Below are 24916 nucleotides of genomic sequence, written 5' to 3'. Positions count from 1 at the left end.
TAAAGTTGTCTTTGGTTAGAAAATGGTATTTTTTTGTTTCTATAGTGGCCACGAAAACGCGTCTCCCGCCCAAATCTAGGAACTTTATTATACCGTCGCCTTGCAGATTATTTTACAAATGTCGCTGTGCCAACAAGTCGGTTGAACGTTTTTGTTCCATTCAGTGACAGAGAACTTAAGCTTCTGATTGAGCTGTTGTAGGGTGTTAACACGAGAAACACTCGTGTGAATAATAATCGCACCATGTATATCAAACAGGTATCACAAAAAAGATTTAGAATATCCTCTAAGCTCCTGTCTATTTTTGCGCGGTTTCTACAACTTCCTTTTGATAGACGCTCTTCGTTCGTTAGAAGTATGGCTACTATCGTTTAGTGTTAACGCGCGTAAACATTGGTTTACGCACGATGCCTCTATTCCTTTACATTCGGTATGAATATATTACGCGATTACACAGTTAGATTAATACCTTTAGTAAATGTAACCACACATGTAAATTTACCTACGTGCAGTGCCGAACATAAGTATTGGCACACCCTGTAAAATGGAATAACTTTATAAAATTGGACCAAATGTCTTGGTTTCTTTTGTGAAATTAAAAGGATAATAAATATCAAACTTAGAAGAATTAGTGTATTAAATGATGCATAAAAAATAATTTTTTAAAGATGCAATTGGGCACAATCACGGTGAAAACAGTGAAAATCTCATTTTATCACCTTTTCATTCGAGTTTTTAATGAAAATTAAGAAAATGCGTCTTATAAATTTATGTCAGTTATACACATTGCTAGGAGCTACAAACAGCTAAAATTGGTGAAGATCGTAATTTTTCACGACTTTCGGCCTATAACTGTATGTTCAGATAAAAAGGTTTGTTAAAAGTTTGATCTTTACTATTTTCTTCGCGATTCCGAAAAATTGTAATTTTTCAAAATGTGTTTTATATGTCATCTAACAAATTAATCCATCTAATTTCTAAAAAAAAAAATCAAGTTGCTCTGTCCAATTTTAAAACAGATATTCTATTTTAAGGAAAAGGCCAATACTTACGTTCAGCATTGTAAATAATTAAAATTATGTGGACAAAAAGTTTTATGTAAGGGAACTTACAATTTTAAGACATGCAATTCATATTTATATGCAATGAATCTTTCCTTGATCAGGTGATCATACAAGGTTTCAAGTCATATCGTGAACAAACAGTGGTAGAACCCTTTGATCCAAGACACAATGTAGTAGGTATGTGCATATATTTCATTTACATCATTTTAATGGTATATAATATGTTTTTTAATCAAATTTATGAATGATTTCTCTGAACGTCAAGTTGGAAGAAATGGTTCTGGCAAGAGCAATTTTTTTTATGCAATCCAATTTGTTTTGAGTGATGAATTTTCTCATCTCAGACCTGAACAGAGACAAGCTTTATTGCACGAGGGCACAGGACCAAGAGTTATTTCTGCGCATGTTGAAATAATATTTGATAATTCTGATGGGAGATTACCGGTATGTGAAATTTGCTATTACATAATTTTCATGCATTATTGTTTATTTAACAACTTTCTGTTGCAATCTCTACCTTATTTGTTCTTATAGATTGATAAAGAAGAAGTATATTTGAGAAGAGTAATTGGCTCAAAGAAGGATCAGTATTTTCTTAATAAAAGGATAGTAACAAGGAATGATGTGATGAATTTGTTAGAATCGGCAGGATTTTCAAGATCAAATCCATATTATATTGTAAAGCAAGGAAAGGTATGCTTCATGGTGTGTTTGTGATTTATAAGAACAGGAAAAATATGATACATTGCATTGTATAGATCAATCAAATGGCAACAGCACCTGACTCTCAAAGACTTAAATTATTAAGGGAAGTAGCTGGTACTAGAGTATATGATGACAGGAGAGAAGAATCAAAATTTATTTTAAAAGAAACCGAAGGGAAACTAGAAAAAATTCAAGATTTTTTAAGAACTATAGGTAAATTATTATTTAAGTTAATAATGTCGTTTTGAAAAATAATTAATAATTTATAATTGCTTAATTGCAGAGGAACGTTTAAAAACGTTAGAAGAAGAAAAAGAGGAACTTAAAGAATATCAATGTTGGGATAAACAGCGTCGATGTTTAGAATATACAATTCACGAACGAGAGCTCAAAGAGAATAAAAGAAAGTTAGAAGATCTGGAAAAGTCTAGAGCTAATAGCGGGGCTGAACAAGCCAGATTATGTGCAGAAGCAAAAACTGCACAGGAAATGGTGAGAGCAGCAACAAAGCGCCTTAAGGAAGCAAAGAAAGAAGTGCAAACTGCAAAAGAAGAACGGGATACACTAAGGTAATATTCTTAAGATTACATGTGAATAATCTAAAACAGTTGTTTATATTAGTTGTAAATTGAAGGTAAAATTTTCAGTGCTGAACAACAACAATTATTAAAAGAGAAAACTAAGTTAACATTAACTATTAATGATTTATTGGAAGAAGTAAAAGGAGATAATGATAGTCGAAAACGTGCTCAACAAGAATTAGAAAAATTAAAAGTAAACATTGCGGCAAGAGAAGCAGAATTAGAAGAACTAAAACCGGAAGTAAGTTATATCATTATTAATATGCTTGATAATAATTTCATTTATAACTATTATTTTAGTATGAAGAAATGAAACGTGTTGAAGAGGAATGTACGCGTGAATTACAATTAAAAGAGCAAAAACGGAAAGAATTATATGCCAAGCAGGGTCGTGGTAGTCAATTTACTAGCAGGGTATTCAATACAACTTAATTGTATGCAAAAAGATATAGGAAATTTCAATAATTTATTTTAATAATTCCTTCGTGTTAGGATGAAAGAGATAAATGGATACAAAATGAGCTTAAACAACTTACCAAACAAATTAAAGATAAGGAAGAACATGAAAGAAAAATCAGCGAGGACTTAAAACGAGATGCAGAAAAACAAATTACTTTAGAAAAAAAAATCGAAGAACACACACGCGAAATGGAACAGCAACGAACTTCGATAGACGAGCACAATAAACAATATTACGAACTTACCAAAGCAAAGGATCAGTGTCAAGCTACTCGAAAAGAACAGTTCGTTTATTATATAGCCTTTTTTATAATTAAAGAATTTTTACAAAATATACGCTAAATTTTCGTTGTAGATATCGACAAGAGAGTGTATTACAACTCAATTTATCTGGACTAAAAGAAGATTTGGCCAAGGCAGATCAAAGCTTACGATCTATGGCGGGAAAACCTATTTTAAATGGTCGAGATAGCGTGCGGAAAGTGTTGGATACATTTCGGTAAGCATTATATAAGTAGTTTGAAAATGTTGTTTTCTAATGTACGTTTTCTTTCCAGAACTCGTAAAGATATGGCCCATGAGGTAAGTAGTTATTATGGGCCTGTGATTGAAAATTTTAGTTGCGACAAGAGTGTTTATATGGCTGTAGAAGTGACTGCAGGAAATCGTTTATTTCATCATATTGTCGAAACTGACAAATTTGGAACAAAAATTTTAAAAGAAATGAATAATCAGCGTCTTCCGGGGGAAGTAACATTTATGCCTTTAAATCGACTCCATGTAAAAGATATAGATTATCCAGAAACCGGTGATGCCATACCTATGATATCACAGTTAAACTATGATCAGAAGTATGATAAAGCTATGAGGTAAATAATAGTAAAATTTCTAGTAATACATTTAATTGTTATAAAATTATAAAACAATAAAATACGTAATATTTTTATGTTTAATTTTAAATGCAGGTATATATTTGGAAAAACATTAATCTGTCGTAATTTAGAGGCCGCTACAAATTTGGCTCGTACCTCGGGTTTGGATTGTGTGACTCTTGAAGGTGATCAAGTATCGTCAAAAGGATCTTTAACGGGCGGATACTTTAATACACTAAGATCCCGGTTAGAAATACAGAAAACTAGATCGGAGTTAATAGCTCAAATTTCATCTCTCGAATCTCAGTTTTCTACTCTTAAAGAAGAAATCAGAAAAGCAGACCAAAATATCAGTTCTTATGTTAGTGAAATGCAAAGGACTGAAACTAAAAATAGTAAAGCTAAGTAGGTTACTGAAAGATGAAAATGAATGTTTGTATGGAACATAACAATTAGAAATCCGACAATTTTCTTATTTTTATAGAGACGTATACGATAAAATGAAAGCAGAAATACGACTTATGAAGGAAGAATTAAGTGCAATAGAAAGATACCGCACACCGAAAGAAAGGAGTCTAGCGCAGTGTACATCGAGTTTAGAAGCAATGCGTGCAACGAAAGAAGGCTTGGAAAGTGAATTACATCAAGAACTCATGGCACAATTGTCTGTTGCTGATCAACGTCAAGTCGATACATTAAATGATGACATAAGGCGGTTAACAAAAGATAACAAAGAAGCATTCGCTAAGCGAATGCGATTAGAAGCTGAGAAAAATAAATTGGAAAATCTGTTAACCAATAATTTGGTTAGAAGAAAAGACGAATTGGTTCAGGCATTACAAGAGATATCAGTAGAGGATCGACAACGTCAATTAGAATCATCAAAAGCACAACTAGGGGATATTGAAAAAAGATTAGTGAAAGTAAATGCAGATTTTAAAGCTCAGAATGAAAGAGTAACTAATGCTATAAAGAAGGTAAATATAAAAATTATTACCTAAATGTATTAAGCCTAATACATGTTATATATGTATAAAGTCCTTTGTAGCAAAAAGCGGAATCTGCAGAGGTCGAAAAGTGGAAAGCCAGGGAGAAAGAAGCACAGGAAAAGATAGAAGCAGATGCTAAGGATCTAGAGAAACTAGCCAGTAAATTGAACATTTTACAACAGAAAATAGTAGAATGTACACAAAAAATTACCGAACTTGGTGCATTACCTAGTCAAGAAGTATATTCCAAATTTAGTACTCTGACTACTAAACAGTTATTTAAGGAAATGGAAAAAGCAAATAATCATTTAAAGAAATACAGGTAAACTAACAATAAAATAACACATATAGAGATACGAAAATTTTTTATGTTATGTTACAATAATTTCTATTATTACCTTTTGTTTTAGTCATGTAAATAAAAAAGCGTTAGATCAGTTCATGTCGTTTAGTGATCAGAAAGAGAAATTGGTAAAAAGAAAAGAAGAATTAGATAGAGGTGATGAAAAAATTAAAGAGCTAATGTCAGTACTTGAACAACGTAAATGCGAAGCAATTCAATTTACATTCAAACAAGTATGTAATGTAATTTTATTCTATACTTACATTGTGGTACTGTTTCGCCGTTTACCTTTTAACTGTTACAAGTGAAGCACTCAAATCGTTCTTTTTATACTTAGGTAAGTAAATACTTTAGCGAAGTGTTCAAAAAGCTTGTACCATCAGGTCATGCTCAGTTAGTTATGAAAACAGCAGATGGTGACGAAGGAGACGATACGACAACAGAAGCAGCTGATTCTGATAGATTTATCGGTGTTGGTAAGAAAAGATGCAACTTTCTATTTTTGTTAGTAGACAATAAATAAATGAATTATTACGAAATTGTTTTTGGTACAGGCATACGAGTATCTTTCACTGGTCATAGAGCCGAAATGAGAGAAATGAATCAATTGTCTGGAGGTCAAAAATCACTTGTAGCATTAGCATTGATATTTGCTATCCAAAAATGTGACCCAGCGCCATTTTACTTATTTGATGAAATTGATCAAGCACTAGATGCGCAACACAGAAAAGCTGTAGCGGATATGATCCATGAACTTAGTTCCGATGCACAATTTATCACAACAACCTTTAGGTAACTTTCTATTATCTTTTCTGAATTAATATATAATCCCTTATACAATGACATACATAATTAATTGTATTATAGACCAGAATTGCTGCAACACGCGAACAAATTTTATGGTGTCAAATTCAGAAATAAAGTTTCTCACGTTGTATGTGTAACACGAGAAGAAGCAGCAGATTTTGTAGAAGACGATACAACCCACGGTTAATGTAAAATATGAATTATTTATAAATTATATCATCGATCTGGAAACAGTTATCTTTTTCAAAAGTGAGGTTTATATAGGGTGTAAATTAGCTGAAGTATATTGCGTTTACTCTTTTTTTTTTTACAACTTTTTTAAAAATAAAACTGCACATTTTATGTTAATGTACCTGTTTAGGGAACAATGAATAATCACTTTTATTTTACATCGGTAAGTCACAAAATATTTATATACTCTAAACATTGTTATTTTGCTTTCTGTATTTCTTGATTGTTAAAGCATAAATGACATTTCAATGGCTATCATCCATTTAATTTCAGCTGTGATATTGAAACTGAAATTGTCGAATAGAGCATCACGTAATCATGTAAATAATTCACTAGTAACGTAAATAAATACAGGAAATTTTTATTCTATTAACAACTATGTAAAAGTTTATATTTGTTTTTTTATTTTTGAGACAGATTTACACCAATATGAAGTATGTATATGGAATATTTAAAAGACAATTGTTCCATAAATTGTAAAAAAAAATAATAATTACATTCAATTGAATATCATTCCTTCCACTACTTTTCTTTACGTTGATTAGTTAAGCTATCATGCATACTTATTACCACGTTTTCTATTAATTCTGGTATAACAGTACCATTGGTATCAATAAAATTTGCAATAGATTTTGTAACACTAGTTTCATTCACGTTTCCTGTGGCTGTATTTCTGACGGATAGTACAAGATTATATTTGTCATCATGTCTCTTTAAATATGAGCTTGCTTCCCAAACCAGATCTGGATTAAAACCTGCTGGATCTCTGAAATAAAATATGATAATTTGCAACTTATTTATAGTCTTAGCAAACAGTAAATAATATCAGATTTAATGCACTACCTTTCAATGGCTACAACAAATATACCCTTTTCTTTGTATGCCGTGTACAAAGTCAAAAGTGCCATTAAAAGGAAATATAACGAAACACAAACAATTAACACAGACTTCGATGCAGGGAAAGGATATAAATAATCATAGAGGAGGCCAACACCTGCAACTATTATAGCAATTCCACATAGAGCTAATCTTCCATCAAATAAAGCAAAATTCTCTATGTAATTGTATTTTTTTATAAGTACATCCTTAACTGAATCATCTAATGCATTCTTTACTGCAGATCCATCCCATTTGTTAATTTTGATTACCTGAAACAATAAATTTTAGAAAAAAATTAAATTGTTTAAGCAATAAATTAATTAAATTATTGTGTGTTACAGTAGCGTCTCGTGTTTAATACCGGCGAACACAAATTTATTTCAGACATGTATAAAAGATAAATTGATAATGATTAGAAAAAAACATAATGTTATTCCGAATAAATTCCCATTAGTAAACACAGAAAAATGAAATAAATTACAATTTTTATGTTGTTGAAGCGTCATACGTGGCGTGTTCTAACACATGTTATAGCTAAGTTGTATATCAATAAATCTTTATACTGGTGCTAGAAAATTCAGAATACATACTTTATTAAGCATTCATTTATTAAAATCAAACAATTAAACTTACAAGATTTTCTGCATTCCTATCCAGACTCATCTTGACCACGATCTTGTAGCAAGACAGTATAGTTATAACTATACTAATTCAGTATATAGAGTTGTACCAGAGATGGTCTCTAGTTGTACACGTCAAATCATTAAATCTTTTGGTACATTCATACCACTCTAAAAATACATTTTTTTTTTATTATGTGATAGTCGGTACATGATTTATCACACTTTTATCCTTATGAATGATTAAAAGAAATGTAGAAAAATTATTTCTTAAAATAAATTAATAAAGATATCGTACATTGAACGCTTTAAATTATAATTAATTACAGAGAGTTAGTTATTATACTAGTCTCTGTGGAAGGTTGGCGAACTTGCAGAAGGAAGAGCTCGTATTTTGATTGTTTAAGCGTATCAAAGGATGTATAGTTCTATGTTTCTCATGGACATAACAATATATGTCTGTGGTATGTCTTTAGTTGTCAAGTTAAAGGAGAGGAAAAATGGCGGATGAAAATGAGGATCAATGGTTGTATGGAGATTCGACTGACGGAAAAGAATACACACCAACGTCTGCTCAACCAGAAAGCCAAGAAAATGATTCGCTTACTGCTACGATACAAGAAAAGTCAGAAACCTTGGAAGATCAAAAAACAGAAAATGTTCCTGATGCACCAACAGAGGTATACCTTTTCTAACCTATTCATCCGGTTATTGCTATTGGATTCCATTGAAAAAATTGAATAAAGATAAATACAATGTACTAAATGCTTAAGCAGTTTTGATACGGAATGTATGCGTGATTAGAATATCAATAAAGATATTTTATCATAATTAAAATATACCTTATTACTCGCACAATATAACCTATTTGAGAGGTAAACGATCTGAAACTAAGTACAATCTTGAAATGACATTTATTTTCATAGACGCCTGAAGAAACAGAACCACAGGAGGAAGAGTCTCCTCGAGCCGATAATGTTCAGAATGAAAACAATACAGAAGTGAACAAAAATGGTATAAGAGAAGTTTCCAGCCAAGAAGATGGTGAAGCCGCTAGTGATTCGGATTCCGATGACGATGTACACGTTGTCATAGGTGACATTAAATCGACCCCAGCATATGGTAGCCTCAATATCAAAAGAGGAGGATTACTCACAAATGCATCGGGAGTACCAGATAAATTGAATAAGCAACCTGGAAAATTTAGTATAGATGAATTTGAAACTATAGGTGTTATTAATGGAATGCCTGCTCATGAGTTTAATTTAGATCAGTTAGAAGACAAACCTTGGAGGCAACCTGGTGCAGACATTACTGATTACTTTAATTATGGCTTTAATGAAGAAACATGGAGAGCTTATTGCGAAAGACAAAAGCGAATGAGAAGCGAGTCTGGAGTAGGCTTAATATTGAATGCAGGAGGAGGCGGTGGTAATGCAGGCAGCATGAGGGTACCTCAAGTTGCAATTACTAATGATAACAGTAAATATTCTGGTATAATGGGGCCAAAAAGAGCAGGTCCGCCTCCAGGAAGAAAAATGGCAGGGACAATAGATGTAATTGGTAGTTCAGGTTTGGCTTCCAGAAGAAATCTCGATAAATCTCCGCCAAAAGGAAATGTGATACAAGTAATGACTGCAGATAGGAGAGAGTACTCTAGGAAGCCAGGTTATCCTGATATGAGTGTGCCACCTCCAGGAGCAGGAATGCCTCCTGCATTTGATATACCTCCTCCTGGATACCCTGGAGAGCCAGCTCCTTTTTATATCCCAGAAACAGACCCATATTATCAAAGCTATGAGCCTACACAAGATAACCAATGGGGCAATGATCCGGTATATCTCAAACAATCTTATTTATCCTACCAATCTGATCTTTCCACTGCATGATGTCAAGCAGTAAGTAGCTTTTTATTTCTAAAAAAAATTTGATTGTTCTTTTTACTTTAGACATGGCAACCGACAAATTTAGCTATTCCAATGACAGAGGGAGAAGATGATAAAGATACTGGTCCAAAAACGATACCAACTATGGTTCCTCCTACAAATATTCCTCCTATAATGCCACCTAGAGATTCTCGAGATCGTGAAAGAGATCGAGAACGAGAAAGAGATCGCGACAGAGAACTAGATTCGATGGGACGGGACAGAGAAAGAGATAAGGATAGAGATCGCGATCGTGAGCGTGAAAAGGATTCTATGATTAGAGAACGAGACAGAGAAAGAGACTCGATGTCGCGAGATGAAGAAAGAGATCGTGACAGATCTCGATCTCAGTATCGACACAAAGACCGGTAATGAAGCACTGCGGAATTAAAATTTGATACCGCGTCAATAGAACAATAACGATACGTGCCATATTTTTGTTTTAGACATCGACATCGATCCAGATCGCGATCTCGTAGACACAAATCCAGGTCTAGAAGCCCAAGTCGGCGTAAGAAGAAATCTAGACGCTCTGAAAGAGAACGTTCTAAAGAAGAGAGCGAATAAAAATAAGAAAATATGTATTTACAAACATCCATGATCACATTGGTATTAAGATGTCGATTCATTTAATAATGTAATTTTTCATATGTTACTTTCAAGAATATACGTTGGTACAATTGTCGCACGAACTATCAAGAGACAGCGACAAATCATTTGATCGAGATTTATATGACATTCTCCGCGATCCTAGCCAACAAATAAGTTATAGACAGTACCAATAAACTTTATCTTTAACGATACGAAATGTTCATTACAATCCTCATATTTAATGCGTATTGTATACGCGTTACACTATTTACAATACACTTTTGATTGGTAGATCTACAAGGAAACGGGCACGGGACACCAAAACTACTAAGATTTGCCATTCAATGTATGGTTTTATATCATAATGTTATTACAGAAATGGTATTTTATAATAATTAAAAGTAATAGTAGTTTATTGGTAAATCACTCGGGAGTGAATTGATCGATACTCATACCGACTACATAGACGGACTCGTACCGATCGATGCGTACACGCGCGAGTTCTTTTTTCTCTTTTTGTAAATTCAATTATACCACATTTTTTTTGCATCAAATCTTTCCATTTTTCATTATCATTAATATCATCATACATAATGGAAAAAAATGTTACATTTGTACAGCCATCATATACACGTTACATTTAGAATACCGTTAATTCCTTACTTTTTTCGAGTGTGTAAGTGTGTAAAGGTGTAGTGTATACCTGATGCATTAGGTACGTCTACTAATGAGTAAAATGCTAATCAAGACAAACTACCAGTACGGCTACCTACGTTTTAATTTCAATGTTCTTATTTTCGAATAGTTATTTTGGAATTTTAAGCGCGCTTTCGAAATTTAAAGTGATTCACTGAACTATTTGTGAATCCATTAATGAGAATTTAAGAAAAGTAACAAGTGTTCGATAGAAGCGAGAACGTAGATCGCCCTACACGTAAATTGTCTCGAATCATCGGTGTAGGAGATGACAATAAATAATATTTAGGGTAGGTATTTCTTGTATACAAAAAAAATGAAAAAGAAGACAAAACTCAAGCAACAGAAAGCATATATATAATTATCATACTAATTAATTAATGCATCTACTAGTTATAAGGTTTACAATACGAACAAATACCATTTAAAAAATATACTAAAGAATATTTAACTCGACTAAGTAAACGCTTGTAGTTTTATTTAGTGCGACAATTTTAAAAGGAGAGCACTTGCGGTTGTAAAAATGCAATTGCATTGACACGGTTTGTTCTTACTTTTTACTTTTAATATTTTTTTTTTTTTAATAAACAAAAAAAATACAGCATTTAATACAAAACGATATACAAAATAAAGAAAAGAGAATAAAGAAAAAAATAAACGCATAAGCAAAAAGCATGAACACTAACGACGAAATAAGTTGGAATAACGTTTGATTCGAAGTAACCGGAAATGCACTGAATCCAAAGAGCAAAGTTTGAGCGACGAGAAAATCTAAAACAGCGCGAGAACACCGAATCGATTGAATGAACAGGAAAATGTGGAAATTTTTCTTCATTTCGTTTTGTTTTCCTTTTTTCCTTTTTTTTTTTTTTCGTTTTATTGTAATAAGTTATCACGACATCCTCCTTTCGCATTATATTCAGATTCGAAAATCCTTTTTATTTAACGTTCTAGAAAATATGAAATACAATCGACAAAGACGCTAATTAGTATATAATAATACCGTAACGATGTGTATCGTTCTTGGAAATAGTTTTACAATACATATATATCGGCGAAAACGCTTTGCATATTGGTTTGACAGAACGTCTAACGTAAAGCCGCAAAACAGAACTCTTTGGACCTGGGCAATGTTAAGGAACCGCTACCACCACGAGCCAAAAAGAATTCGTATATCCCAATTAAAGAATCGATCAACAGAAAAACAAGAATGCGATAATTGATGAACAAACGAACACGGTATGTCGTTAAACAAGAAAGGAACAAGTAATCATGGGAAGAAAAAAACTTATTGCATGAAACCGTTCGTCTTCTGGCTTTCATGTGCTCGTAAAAAGTGATCTCGCGTGCGTCGCTTCTCGCGTACTTTTTATGCTCGAAAAATTCCGGTACGTCGATTCTACCATCGACAAGTGACTATTTAAAAAAATCTACGCTCTTTCTTTTTTTATCGAGGAGTGAGTGTATATTACTTATTTCTTATTATTTCTTTCTTCTTTTTCTTTTTAAACGTTTTTCTTTCGAGGTGGCGGTTTGTAGTGGCTCTCTTTCGTAGCTAGTGCATTTTTTATAAACCTTTTTTTTTTTTTGACATGCTCTCTTTCGTTAGCTTTTTCCTTTTTTAGTTTTTACTTAAATGGTACAATGACGTATTTTTTATCATTTTTTTTGTTTGTCTCTTTAATCTACTCGCACTGTTCTGCCTGCTTGTAAAAAACATCGTCGAAAATGATTTTTTTCGTGGCTATTTCATCGTTTCTACGTTCTATACACTAATATACAAGTTATGTAATTTTTGTTTTAATCCGTATGCCTGTCCGTCCCACTTATCTAATTATCCGCTAACATGGAATACATTTCTTGTTCTTTATATCCCTCTGCATCTACCGTGTGTCCCAGAAGCATCACCGGCTCGTACATTGCTCGCGCGATTATCGAACAACAATTGTCTTTTTCTTTTCCATATCGTTCAACGTATGAACGACTGTTATCATGAAACGATAATGTTAGCAAGAAGCTAAGAAACATAAGAAGAGAGCTTTCAAAAACGTTACACCGTGTTGTCACAAAATTTCACACCTCTCCTCTCCAAGCGAATCGAGCAACGCAACGTATCAAACAATTTATAATTACAGCTTATACATGCTTCGTATATATTACAAACAGCTTACGATTTAGCCGATGACGCCTTTTTCTTTTCATTTCGCCGAAATGAACGATATTTAATTCGCAACAATGTACACGCGCATACGATTAAATATCAAAAGAAAAATCACGAATGACACGAGTCGATCCGCGTGCAAGTGTAAGAGCCAGTGACGTGGCAAACGAGTGTACGCATACATATATGACATATATCTGACAAATATATACGATATATATATATATTTATATATATATGTTCAATTAGCCCTGCGAATCCGTGATTGTTTCGTGTAACCGTGTCGAGAATAGACGTGTACGTGTATACTGTGAGATTATGTAATGTAATGAAAATGACGATATTTCTGCGGTGAGAATAGCGCGCTACTGTACATCAGTCTTAATATCAGGGCGCACCATTCCCGTGGATGTTCTCTACGTCCTCTTCGTCCTTCCTTGGCTCACGCGTGCGACCGCGCGCGTATTCGCGTCCCGTCACCTAAACAGGCAACCAAAGGAACGCTGAACGGTGAACCAAGGATGTTGCGAATCAATTTTCTATTTCACGTTTTCCTTTGTTATTCGATTAACTGTATAGCGCCATGGCAGTTGAAACCGGTGGGTGCGAAGATGAAAAATGAAGGAGAACGCGGTGTCTTAGATCTGTGTGCTTCTTTCGCGCGTGTATGTTTGTGTGTGTGCGCGCGCGCGTGTGTTCGTGTATTGTATGTATTCGCAAGCTTGCATTCAACGAAGAAAGGTAAGCTGCTGCTTTTTTTTCGTTGAATACTTGTAAACAGATACCGTGGCATATCATTACATCACCAAACAATATCGATCTTGTATGTCTACCTATGTGTGTAGGGCATGCGTGATATATGCACATGTAGCGTATACGTGTGTGTAGATGAGTGTATGTTGCGTGTATGTGTACGATCGAGTGTGTTCTACAAGTGGGAGGTCGCAGATCTTTCATATATATATAATACAATTAGCATGTAGTATTAAAATCATATACAATTGTTACAATATTTAAATAGTACTTATTACATATATATCATATATCGATACTTTTTAAAGGTTTTAGGTATACATATACAGATATATATATATATTTATATGTATATATATGTATAATCAATTATTTATAGGGTTGCTTAATTGTCCTCCTCTTTCGGATCATATGCGTTCCCACCGGGAATCCTTTCTTGATTTTGCGTTTTCTGTATATTTTTGTTTCTTTATCATGATGTTCACAAGATACCTTCAAGAAAGAGTGGCGTGTGTCCAGGTATAGATGGGGCGAAAGAGAAAGAGATGATTGTATCTAAAGTACAAATATTAAAGGCTTAAAGGGAGCGCAAAGGGATATACGTAACGCAACGTGGGAACGCTGTCATATTACTTGCACGATATCTCTGTATATGCCGAATCGAGTATCGTATTACTTGTTTGCAGATAAATGTTGATATACAAAACAGTAGTCAATTTATCTTTCGCATAAATTTCGTCCAATCGACAAATATCCTCGTCGTGCCCCTCTTGGTGAACAATTACAGTTACAAGAATTTAGAGTGGGGCATTTAACTGAAATTTAGACGGAACAGTAAAAATCGTTTATCAAATACTGTTCCATGTGATCCGTTACATATACAGGGATATTACGATACGAAGATGCTCCTTTGATAATGTGATCGGCGTGCGCGAAACTTCATGAATACGAATTGTGCTGCGGCGAATTTCAATGGTTTTTGTCCAATTGAATTGCTAGATTGGGATGTTTACACGCCTTCTATAAATTGGAAGAGACGAACGAATCGATCGGTCGTCTTTCTCCTGGTTTTACTTTGCTCTTTTCTTCGTTAAAGGCAAGAATAAGTTCGATACTGTTTGCGTTACAAATCCCGCGATTCGGATCCTTTATTAACAAAATTTTTCATTACTCGGTGACGAATCGTATAATAGCACAGAAATTTACAAAAAGACATACCAAACTGCGTACACAGAAATACTGAATAATATGTATCGCACTTTTACATATTTTACAAAGAGTACACGCTCTCAAGGAATAGGATGTACGATTCGCTATAACTAGACAAATTTCGCAGACGGATCTGAGATCGCACAATCCGTAATGCAGGAAAAGAACGAACGGTGAAAAAATACAAAGTTCAAAGTTACAAAAAAAAAAAAATCGAAAAACCGTCGTGTGTAATGTTATGTGTACCATAAACGTATAATTCCGATTTTTTCATCTTTTTCCCGCTCTTTACGTTTTGTTTTATACATGGTGCACGTGCACATCGTAGAAGTCGCGCAACCAATACTTATTTCATCCTTCACGCGCTATATAAAAAATTTACACTATTTATAATCAAAAGTTATTGATGAATTTCTTTTCCATTCCTCAGAAGCTTAAGTAGAGATGTATATATATATATAACACGACAGCAATAAGGTTGTCAACCTATCGCTAAACATTTGCACTAAACTGTTTTTTTTTTCATTTTTTATCTTTTAATTAAAGTAAAGATTCGTATCTTTTCTTTTATTCTTGCTTCGAAAGGGCAAAATGAAAAAGCCGGAGCATAAAAAAATGTGTTCGTACTATTTTATGTATCATATTTATAAAGCGTTATATACGTGTGTTTGTCATACTCGTGTTTGCATATATATATATACGCACATATATATATATATATATGTATATATATGTATGCATGTATGTATGTATGTATGTATATATATATATATATATATATATAAAAGTGTGTATAAAGCAATTATTAGTAATAACAATAATAATCCGTAGAGGAAAGGTAATCAAACAATATTGATAATTATAGCAGAAATAATAATAATAATAATAATAATAAGAAGAAGAATCATAATAATAATGATAAGAATCATAATAAGAATATTAATAATATAATTATAATAATAATAAAAGTATAATAATAATGAATAACCTTAGCTGATAAGACATGAGATTTTGCGTTCGATTTTCGCTTTTGTTGAGTGACTCTTCGGTATTCATTTTTTGCGTTTTTTTTTTTTTCCTAACTCGACAGGGTGATTATCGATGGTTCTATTACAAATGAGATGTTGAATTCCGACGTTTAATTTACAGATGATGCGCGCGATTTACACGGACGAAGGAACTATCGTCATTCCTTATTAAATATTAATACAACATATTAACGTTGCATATTTATGTAACCCGCGTTTTAAAAACGGCAAAGTATCCTGTCGGCTGAGGGTGAAAAGTGGCGGTTGGAATGTCTCTGTCCTGTATATGTTGAGTTTTTCCGTTTCGTTTATATCGTACATGTGACACTGTTTTTCATCTTTAATTTCTCTTTTTTTTTCTATGTCCTCGATATTCTTTTGTTTGCTATTCGCGGCTCTAAAACGAGCAGCCTCCTCTCAGCGATTTCCGAAAAGATCGAATTCAGGTGTGGGGAACGGTAGCTCGCGTACGTTATCATCCATTCTCCACGAGTACCAGTACCAATCGATCGAATTACTCAGAGAATCCGTGGGCAGATTGGAGGGAAGCAAACGAGAAAGAACGAACGGTCGTTTAAAACCCTATAAGTACTGAGTCTTACGCACTTCCCCTCCTAAACATTTCCAAACATTTCCTCCCTACTTTTGAACCTGTCGCGCCATTATTACTTTTTGACAGCAATCCTCCAGCAAAGACGAAAGAGAAAGAGAGAAAGGGTTTACCTAAAAATTTGTCAATTTCGTTAATAAATCGTTATTTACAATATGTTACAAAGAAAGCGGCTATTTTCTTCCTCTTCTTTCTTTTTAGCTCTTTCCTTTTCTTTCCTTTTCCCTTTTCTTTTTCCTATCTTTTTTGTACAAAACCCTGACGGACCTTGAGTTGTTTGCGCTGGTTCCTTCTATCTTTTTTTTCTTGTTCCTCTATTTTTTGTTTCTTTTTAGAATTCTACACGTTTAACATCTAAGTTAACAAAATATTATACATTGTACACAGTTGAGATACAACTCGATCTTATTACAACTATCTATCGGCTGTGAGAATGCAACACGCAACGAACTTCTACTTTTTTCGAATGTATACAAATAGGTGTGGCAAATGTGTGGCGCACACGAACGTCGAATTTAAAAACTTAGCGAGATTTTCTTTTTGTACAACCGTCGAGAATCTCTCGATGAAGAATAATTATATACATACATACTCGTGAAGTGATTTAGATGAAACGTTCTACTTCGAAATGCTTTCCGTTCTTCGAATTTTCTAAAATCCCTCTTAAGAACAAGCTGCAGGTTATTCCAATTTTGTCTTAAAAAATGGAATAATAAATTTTCAATTTTGATCTCAATTTTTATTCCTCTAGGAATACGTCTTAAACAAATATAAAAATCCTCCTACGCAACGAAGTATGCGTAAAAGTCACCGAAATGAAGTAAAAGTAGTATATAGGTGAATTGTACAAAAGAAAATCCTTGGGGAAAGAACGCTATGAAATTGATTATTTTTATCGATGAACTGCTTCACAACAAAATCTTAGGAATATAGAAAGTGATGCAAAAATACATGATGCATGCACGATGTACGAAGCTAATCGTTAAAGCGAACCAGTCGATTTCCAGGATGACAGAAAGGAAAAATTATACGAGAAAATATAGTTATGCGTGTCCTTTTACAATGCGAAAGTTCGATTAAAAGGAACAAGTACGATGTTATTGAAAACAGCTGAGAGGTGCTCTTTCCAACCGTCTTGTGTGATCAGTATATATAATACAATTGAAATGCTTGATGTGTATAATATGTTTGAACTAATGTGTGAACGTGTTGTAAAGGCGTAGGGAAAGAATGGCGCGAAAAGATATAGATACACACGTATTGGGAATAGTAATTTCCTGACGTTTTTCTTCTTTTAAAGAACGCGTTATCATTTATACAATGTACAATGGATCTCGGTTACGTTCAAAAATCACCGCGATAATCGCGATGGCTGCGATTATTTAAAAATGGAAGGGAGTTATCGGGGATATGGATCAGAAGGGGTGGGATTTTTGGATGAATTCGAACATAAGTGATTTCTTTTCTCTAGAGTGTTTCCTTCGTCAAAAATCTTCATATTTTACAATTGAAAAGTATGTATAAATGTATGTGCTTGCACGTGTATAGAGGGGGAGATCGATGGGGTGGTTGAAACCATTTTTAAAACGGTAGGAGAAAGGGAAATATTAACGTATATTGATCGAGGGTCAGCAGCATTAGAACGTAAATCATATTTAAATTTAATATAATTAGTAATTATTATAATACACGATATTCACAAAGTGCGTTAAAAAGGAGAGAATTCCCGTGAAAAATAAAATATTCATTGAATTTACGGTTCCTCACGATAAGGTTGTCACGTCGTACCTATACACATTTGTTATTTATTTATATCACAATTTACAAAATTTGGGGATCTCGGGAATAGGAGAAAGGAGAAACAGGGCGGAGGGGCAAGGATCGGGAGAAAAGGGATGCAAAAAGGATGTAAGAGAGTAGAAAAAAAAATGCTTCGCGCTCTAGAGCGACAAACGTAAAAATGAACAAAGGAGAACCGTGCTAACGACTTGATGTCTCTCCTCATTGTTTTGTTTCTGTCTTTTAGTTTCATTCTTTTCATCTCTTGTTAAATTCTGTCTTCGAGAGAAATACACACATATACATAATATACTGATTCATCTTCCAAATTCTTATAAACGTAGAACGAGTAATAAAATCGATTTCTCTTTTCTCCTCTTTTCTTTCTTTTTTTTCTTTCTTTTGCGAACAATTTGAAGCAGTCAAGGGGGCAGATTAGCGGTCAGGTCAGGGGTACTCAGCTTCATTCCCATGTCAAATGCTATGCTAGATTTAATCAACATATCTGTAGCTCCTAACCTCTATCGAATCTGAATCGATATTGATTCAATGATCGGACGTATACCGCACAAACACTATTTTCAGCGCGCGAAGATAGTACGGTACACTTGCGATCAAGACATTTTCGTGCATGGTGTTAACGGCCATCGCACCCTCATTACAACTCGATATAAATGCATGCAGCTCTAAGATCTATCCTAGCTGTCTAAACACAATTTTCTCTTCTTCAAAATTTTTGTTTTTATTACCGAGTTTTAATCGCGACGAGCCGTATGACTCACTTAACTTCTCCTCTTGCTCATTCATTGTTTTATGCTTTTCTCATAGGTGTTTAAATGTTTGCCAGAGGACAGAGCCTATGCTCTTTCAAAAGGGTGCTGAGTTTAAAGAGGTTTCACTAACGATTTTACTCAAAATGAGGGGAAAGTATGTTATAAATTGTTGAAACTATCATGCCGTTAAAACTGTTCTAAAACTCATTGAAAATGAGTGGCGTTTAAAATACAATCAGCGATCTCAGCACTAGTTCCTTTTATATAGTTGCTCGAAGCTTATCCAGCACGTGTGAAGAAACTCGGCTCTCGAACGTTATTAATGCAACTTTCGCGACATTTCAATGTAAATCGCTATTGATATATTACTCGACAGCACGTTTGATTACTAATAGAAAAAATGCACTGTACTAACGTTATTTTAGAAGTTGATTTTTCCTGACACACATTTGACCTAAAAATTCGTTCTTCTCGTACCGTAATTTCGCGTTGTCCATTCTTGTTAATCTGTACAAATTGTTAGCGTCTCTCGTTCTTTATGGTTTTGCAAAAATAAGAAAAATTATCTCGGTAGTTCTCTTCTTTTTTTTTTTTTTTTTTTGTCTTAAATGGATACGCGTGTGTTCTCTTCTTTCAGCTTTATAGTTTCAAGAAGGGACAACGTGACAAGCGGCACATTGAAATGCATTTTTTTTTTTCTCGTCCATTATATGTTTAATGGCGATAGATACGTTGCATAAATATTATGTAGATCTTAGTACGTGTTTTTTTGAACGTACGAAGATCCTCAAGTTGTTACTTTCCGAAACCGTACGCTTATAAAACCTGCGTTGGCTGCTGAGCTGGTGTAGATACTGCACCAGCAGCAGAAGCAGGCGGTCCAATAGGACCAAGATCACCTCCACCACTCGTAGCACCTGTAGGTGTTGCTACCCCCATCGCGGATGCAGTTTTCATGAAGAATTTCTCCAGCTTGACAATGATGTGCTTGCCATAGGTGTACTTGCGCAAGCTACCTAAATGTGGGCGGATCTTGTGCATCAATACTTTACGTTGTGCTGGTTCTGCTACATCGATCATTTTCTGAACCACGTAGTTGGCATACTGATCCTTCATCATAACGTTCAATGCGCTATTTCGTAACAAGTATAAAAAGTAGGCAGTTAATGGCAAGTACAAACGAATTTTAGCAATGAAGTTGCAACAAAAGAAATATTGGTGGAAATAATTCTCATTGATAAATATCGAAGTTCTATATGTTGCGAAACTTACTTGTCGTTAAATCCGCATACTTCTTCAATGAGTACAGCACGCTCTTGTCTTGTAGCATGGGTCACGCACTTTTCAACGACGTTGCTCGCAAATTTATGTTGAGAGAGAGTAAGTACTTTACCCCTAACACTGCTGATTAACTGTGCCTTGTCTTCGGCCTTGCCATGTTCTATAAAACAAACACGTACAAATGAGTTACTCTGGTAGGAAAAGAAAGTTGTAAATATATTTTTAAGGAACGACATTTACCAAGCACATGTTGGATCACGTAATTTCCATATTGATCTTGTATAAGTTGGTCAGTTGCAGCGTGTAACTCTTGAAGAATGCCCTGAGTTTGTTCAGTAGTGCAATGTTCGAGAATACGTTGAATTACTCTGCAACCGTAGGGATGCGTACTCAAGGAATATACTTGACCAGCAAAAGCTCCTATTACGAATTGTAGTGCTCGTGGTTCAACGCACTCGATGCATTTTTGCACAACGTGATTTCCATTTTGATCTTTAACGCATTTCAGAACGTGCCCGTCCAGTTCACGGACAATCTCTTGTTGCTGTTCTGGTCCGATCGATTCGAGAGCTTTCTGAATCACTCTACAACCGTACATTTGCAGTGCCAAAGGCAGTACGTGTCCTCGAACCTAACATCAACGATTGATTTAACGGTAGTAAAAATCTAAAAGACTTTACGCATCTACTTTAATCGTTCAGCTACAATTATTTTCGATCAATAAATATCAGTTGACACGCAAAGGTATTCATCATTTAATCTACTTCCTACATACATAAATAAAAATGAACGTCGTAATTACCTTCTGGGCAAGGGTGGATTTTTGTTCCGGCGTACCAAACTCGAAGAATTTCTGAATAACATAATTCCCGAAAACGTCGGTCATCAATGAATAAGCAGAAGTAAGGATCTCTTGGAACACAAGTTGTTTTTCGCTAGCCGAAGCACGTTCTAATTTCTGCTGAATAAAACGGGAACCATGCTGATCTTGACTGAATTCAACTATGTGATTGGCCAAATCACGTAGCTGAAGACTCGGGAATCTGAAGTATATAAGAATTGCTTGTAACATAAACTGTGTTACGAGACAACGAGACACTCGTGTCCTCGAGCGATAACTGAGGAAGCACGTACCGGTTATTCCTAAAGTCTTCTAACAAACGTGATCGTCCACCGGCATTTTTGTCTCCGATGCTGGTCGTACCGCTGCGGCCAGGTTTGCCCACCAAGTTCGGGAAAAGAGAGCTACTAGAGCCGAAGACCCCATTGGCTGTTAAAGCTGGAACTGCGCTAGCACGGAACTTGGCTTCAGCGCCGGGGGCAGCGGATACCCGACTTGCTCCACCGACTAGTCCACCTAAAGATCCTCCCAAAGTTGGCGGTGGTGTTAAGGATAATCCTAATGGGCTTGGCGATGCAGTTACCGTGCCTGCAAATAAGATCGTGCAACTGTAGACGAACGTACTTAACCCTCCGAATTATACAACACACAGAGCAGTGAATCAGTACCTAGGGCTCCGTAACTTTGAGGCCATTTTGCACGGCTGTACTCCAAGCTAGGGCTGAAAGCAGATGTATTTCTATCGAACGAATCTCTCCGGGCGGTCGAAGAAGCGCCAAGACCTAGACCTGAGAACAGATAAGAAGAGATGCGAGATTTTCTAAAAGCCGAATTTCACTAAGGGACAAGCTCACGATTGTCGATGTACGATTGTTTTAAGGTATACAAAGACGTCACTAGGAGAATACGTTCAAAATGACAAGTGTGTAAAGACAAACGATAAGGCTCTTGCAAAGCATGCAAACATATGCGGTCGTTATGTACAAAAGAGAAAAATCGAGGACACCGCCGACGCCTGAAACTGAAACATCCGTTTCGAAAGAGTGTGTTGTTCGTTGGCTAGGAATGTGTACCTGTACTCTGAAGCTGAGCGGGCGAGCCTAGTGCTCCCAGAGGGGAGCCGCCATATCCTAGTGCCGCTAAACCTGCGGCTAGTCCTGATCCTTGCTGTTGTGCCTGCTGCACCGCGACTGCTTGAGCCTGTGCAACCACTGCTGCTGCACTGCACGCCGCCAGACCTGCACCAAAAGCCCGCAACCCACACACGCTCTTAGTTATCAATTAATTTGCCGTACCTTACCGACCTTATACCGTCTATAAGCCTAGCGGTACACCGTTCCAACACATACACACGCACGCTTCCGGTATCGACAACGAATTCGTACTAAACATTTTTAGTCACCAGGTTAATACGTGGCGTGTATACACGTATGTACAAGTAACAAAGAAGTTATTCGACGTTAATATATATATATAAATACATATGTATATTTATACGCATAACTGTTTCTCAAAAATTCACCGATATATTTAATCATGAGTCATGCATATGTATAGGCTATACATAATATGTATATAGATTTATATATATATGTATATCACGTAGAACAGAATCAATATATCGGAAAAAAAGTAACACATATCTACAATGCTGATGAGCAGTCCGGATATTTAATTACAATCTCTATGACTACAATGCTTCTTACCCAAACATTCTCCAGGTGTTGCGTTACTATGGGACGTAGGAGTTGGCTGAGAATATAGACTTGGTGGTGGTGGAGCCGGTGGTCCAGGTGGTGGTTGTGACGGAGCTCTGTTTACCAAAACTGGCGCCGGACTGACTAATCTCATAGGGGTTGCCGCGGAACTTAACCCACGCACTCCGCCCATCACGATAGACCCATTTTGATCGTAATACGCTGGTATCACCTGATATTGGCCTTGAACCTGTCAATACATCGATATAAAATCAGTTGTATATCAAACGTAATATAAATTTGAAAACACCGCGTACTAAAAGCAAGTAGCTGCTCTGTTTGACACAGAAACGTAGGAACGTTAATGAGCTGGCAAATTGTTGCCCGAAGTTTATATTTAATCCCCACGGCCAAATTTAATCGAGAAACGTTCAACAGGCGAGCGACGGGAGAGACTTTGCACGCAGCGAGACACAGATCGGCAATAGCTGAAATTGCGTCGCGACAATAGGATTTATTTCTAAACACATGCGTCCGATCCGAATGTCCCATTGAAAAGCAGGCTAATTAACTTGCTTACAGTTTGAGCCAAATTATTTGCAGTGTCTTGAACAGCAGCTGCTGCAGCAGCCGAGGATGGCGTCAATGGTCGCCTAGGCGGCGGCGGAGCGGCAGCTTGAGGAGGTGCCTGCGGTAACAATCCGGCTGGATAAACCCATGGCGCTACTCCATAATACTGCGGCACCACTGGAGGTGGTGCACCGGCTATCAATGCTCCGACATATGGTTCTTGTCCGCTGATTACAGTATACGGTGCTGTGGGAAAGTTCTGTTGTTGTTGTTGCTGTTGTTGTTGTTGAGCTTGCGAGGCGGCTAGGTACTGCTGCTGCTGCTGCTGCTGTTGTTGCTGCAGGAGCTGCAACTGCTGTGGCGTGGCTCCTTGAGGCTGACTTCGGAACAGTTGCTGCAGCAGAAGGAAATCGTATTCGTTAAGTATAATTTTACTCGTTTCTTCCGCGGTTACGTGTGATCGTCGGTAATAATTCTACCGGACTCTGTTAAAGATACACGTAGGTTCACGGCGCGAGATACTCGTTATAATCCGCTGTAATTTCACGTCCCTTCGTGTTATTACCTTTTACGAGATACCGTACGACTTAATATGCTCAATTATTAATGAAATAGGAAAACAGCCAGCTACTATCATGTACGGAAATTTAGTCGCAAAAACGTCAAATAGCGGGAGCAATTGGTAACGACAGGCGATCGCGAATTTTCGGTAATACGTGGCAGGTCCACGAAGCATTACAAATGACGTCAGCTTCTCCTCATCGTCTTAATTTATTCGACAATATGCAGCGAGCATTTACCAGAGGACTCCCGTAAAAACTCCAGGGATGATAGTATTCAAGAGTGGGTGTAATGGCTGATTGAATTGTTAGTGCAAATTCCAATGGTAATGCAATCGGTTCCTCGAAGCTGGATGGCGACGCACTATTATCGGGTGAGAATCGAGCCGGGCCAGGTATAAAGTTCCGGAACAAGGTCGAAAAATGATAGACGAGAAGGCAGGAGTTAGAATAGTCCACATTCTCGAATGTCGATGTAAAAGCGATGTTAACGCTGTGGACAGCTAAGGCCTGGTTGGTTGGGGTCGACGACCCCCCGCGGACGTTCATCGACATGCGCTCGCCTCTATGTTACCGGTACTCGTTCTGGACTCCCTAATTGACCGACAAACGTGGTACAGTTTGACTGTAGACAGAACGCTCGTACCAAAGAATCGCGTTTGATTCAATCCATATCTTTCTATCGATCTCTCGAATCTTCGTATCACGTTGTCTCAACGACTAGAGACTAGAATTGGTCAATTTTGGTAAACCAATTTCACGTAGAAAAGTTCCAATATATTGATAGAAATAGACTAAGAACGAAACAGTGACGCGAGGTTCGATCGAATAGCATCGGCCGTTACGTCAACGTTAATTGCTAGGATTGTAATACAAATTACAGACGCTATTA

General features: G+C 35.9%; 4 protein-coding genes across 10 annotated transcripts in view; 2 read left to right on the top strand and 2 right to left on the bottom strand.

Moving 5' to 3' along the window:
• The window catches only part of LOC132908787 (signal peptidase complex subunit 2), a 157800-nt gene extending 150094 nt beyond the window's left edge, over positions 1 to 7706 (bottom strand). Inside the window, exons 1-3 of the mRNA XM_060963125.1 lie at positions 7564 to 7706; positions 6895 to 7199; positions 6575 to 6817 (exon numbers count right to left, since the gene is read on the bottom strand). Coding sequence (XP_060819108.1) covers positions 6575 to 6817; positions 6895 to 7199; positions 7564 to 7593 — 578 coding nt within the window. The 5' untranslated portion in view covers positions 7594 to 7706. The remainder of the gene's footprint in view (positions 1 to 6574; positions 6818 to 6894; positions 7200 to 7563) is intronic.
• On the top strand, positions 120 to 6238 carry LOC132908759 (structural maintenance of chromosomes protein 3). 5 transcript variants are annotated; one of them, XM_060963075.1, is made up of 19 exons: positions 803 to 872; positions 1020 to 1062; positions 1166 to 1241; positions 1409 to 1508; positions 1599 to 1757; positions 1823 to 1982; positions 2053 to 2338; positions 2417 to 2591; positions 2651 to 2764; positions 2843 to 3093; positions 3165 to 3308; positions 3367 to 3678; positions 3775 to 4086; positions 4166 to 4658; positions 4730 to 4992; positions 5081 to 5246; positions 5351 to 5489; positions 5568 to 5805; positions 5881 to 6238. In XM_060963075.1, exons 5-19 carry the CDS (start codon positions 1692 to 1694, stop codon positions 6005 to 6007), a joined length of 3246 nt encoding a protein of 1081 aa, XP_060819058.1. In that variant the 5' UTR covers positions 803 to 872; positions 1020 to 1062; positions 1166 to 1241; positions 1409 to 1508; positions 1599 to 1691; the 3' UTR covers positions 6008 to 6238. The 5 variants fall into 5 exon arrangements, with proteins under 5 accessions (XP_060819056.1, XP_060819055.1, XP_060819057.1 ...); XM_060963073.1 differs by lacking the exons at positions 803 to 872; positions 1020 to 1062 and adding an exon at positions 120 to 258 and having other exon boundaries at positions 1330 to 1508; XM_060963072.1 differs by lacking the exons at positions 803 to 872; positions 1020 to 1062 and adding an exon at positions 360 to 480 and having other exon boundaries at positions 1330 to 1508.
• A 222-nt stretch (positions 7707 to 7928) lies between the features above and the next one.
• Positions 7929 to 10283, top strand: LOC132908770 (pre-mRNA 3'-end-processing factor FIP1). Its single transcript, XM_060963096.1, has 4 exons — positions 7929 to 8230; positions 8477 to 9385; positions 9500 to 9843; positions 9922 to 10283. The coding sequence occupies exons 1-4, from the start codon at positions 8051 to 8053 to the stop codon at positions 10040 to 10042; spliced, it is 1554 nt and encodes a 517-aa protein (XP_060819079.1). The 5' UTR covers positions 7929 to 8050; the 3' UTR covers positions 10043 to 10283.
• A 4510-nt stretch (positions 10284 to 14793) lies between these two features.
• The window catches only part of LOC132908758 (pumilio homolog 2-like), a 63299-nt gene continuing 53176 nt past the window's right edge, over positions 14794 to 24916 (bottom strand). For 2 of the 3 annotated variants that reach the window (XM_060963069.1, XM_060963070.1), the window contains 9 exons: positions 23475 to 23858; positions 22904 to 23144; positions 22271 to 22435; positions 21866 to 21985; positions 21491 to 21785; positions 21159 to 21399; positions 20597 to 20987; positions 20348 to 20516; positions 14794 to 20207 (listed from right to left, as the gene is read on the bottom strand). In XM_060963069.1, the coding sequence (XP_060819052.1) occupies positions 19892 to 20207; positions 20348 to 20516; positions 20597 to 20987; positions 21159 to 21399; positions 21491 to 21785; positions 21866 to 21985; positions 22271 to 22435; positions 22904 to 23144; positions 23475 to 23858 (2322 nt within the window). In that variant the 3' untranslated portion in view covers positions 14794 to 19891. The remainder of the gene's footprint in view (positions 20208 to 20347; positions 20517 to 20596; positions 20988 to 21158; positions 21400 to 21490; positions 21786 to 21865; positions 21986 to 22270; positions 22436 to 22903; positions 23145 to 23474; positions 23859 to 24916) is intronic. The other variant, XM_060963071.1, reaches the window with a different exon arrangement.

The sequence above is a fragment of the Bombus pascuorum genome, chromosome 7 (assembly GCF_905332965.1).
Source record: "Bombus pascuorum chromosome 7, iyBomPasc1.1, whole genome shotgun sequence".
NCBI classification, from domain to species: Eukaryota; Metazoa; Arthropoda; class Insecta; order Hymenoptera; family Apidae; genus Bombus; species Bombus pascuorum.
The sequence above is the reverse complement of the archived record's forward strand: the minus strand, read 5'-3'. Positions and strand labels throughout refer to the sequence as shown.

Excerpts from the sequence above, each read along its gene's own strand:
- LOC132908759 (XM_060963072.1), top strand. The coding sequence starts at position 433 with ATGAATATATTACGCGATTACACAGTTAGATTAATACCTTTAGTAAAT. Across the intron at positions 4,087-4,165 it reads ACTAAAAATAGTAAAGCTAA|AGACGTATACGATAAAATGA; the intron begins GTAGGTTACTGA and ends TTATTTTTATAG. Across the intron at positions 5,490-5,567 it reads TGATAGATTTATCGGTGTTG|GCATACGAGTATCTTTCACT; the intron begins GTAAGAAAAGAT and ends TTTTTGGTACAG.
- LOC132908770 (XM_060963096.1), top strand. The coding sequence starts at position 8,051 with ATGGCGGATGAAAATGAGGATCAATGGTTGTATGGAGATTCGACTGAC. Across the intron at positions 8,231-8,476 it reads TTCCTGATGCACCAACAGAG|ACGCCTGAAGAAACAGAACC; the intron begins GTATACCTTTTC and ends TTATTTTCATAG. Across the intron at positions 9,386-9,499 it reads ACCAATGGGGCAATGATCCG|ACATGGCAACCGACAAATTT; the intron begins GTATATCTCAAA and ends TTTTTACTTTAG.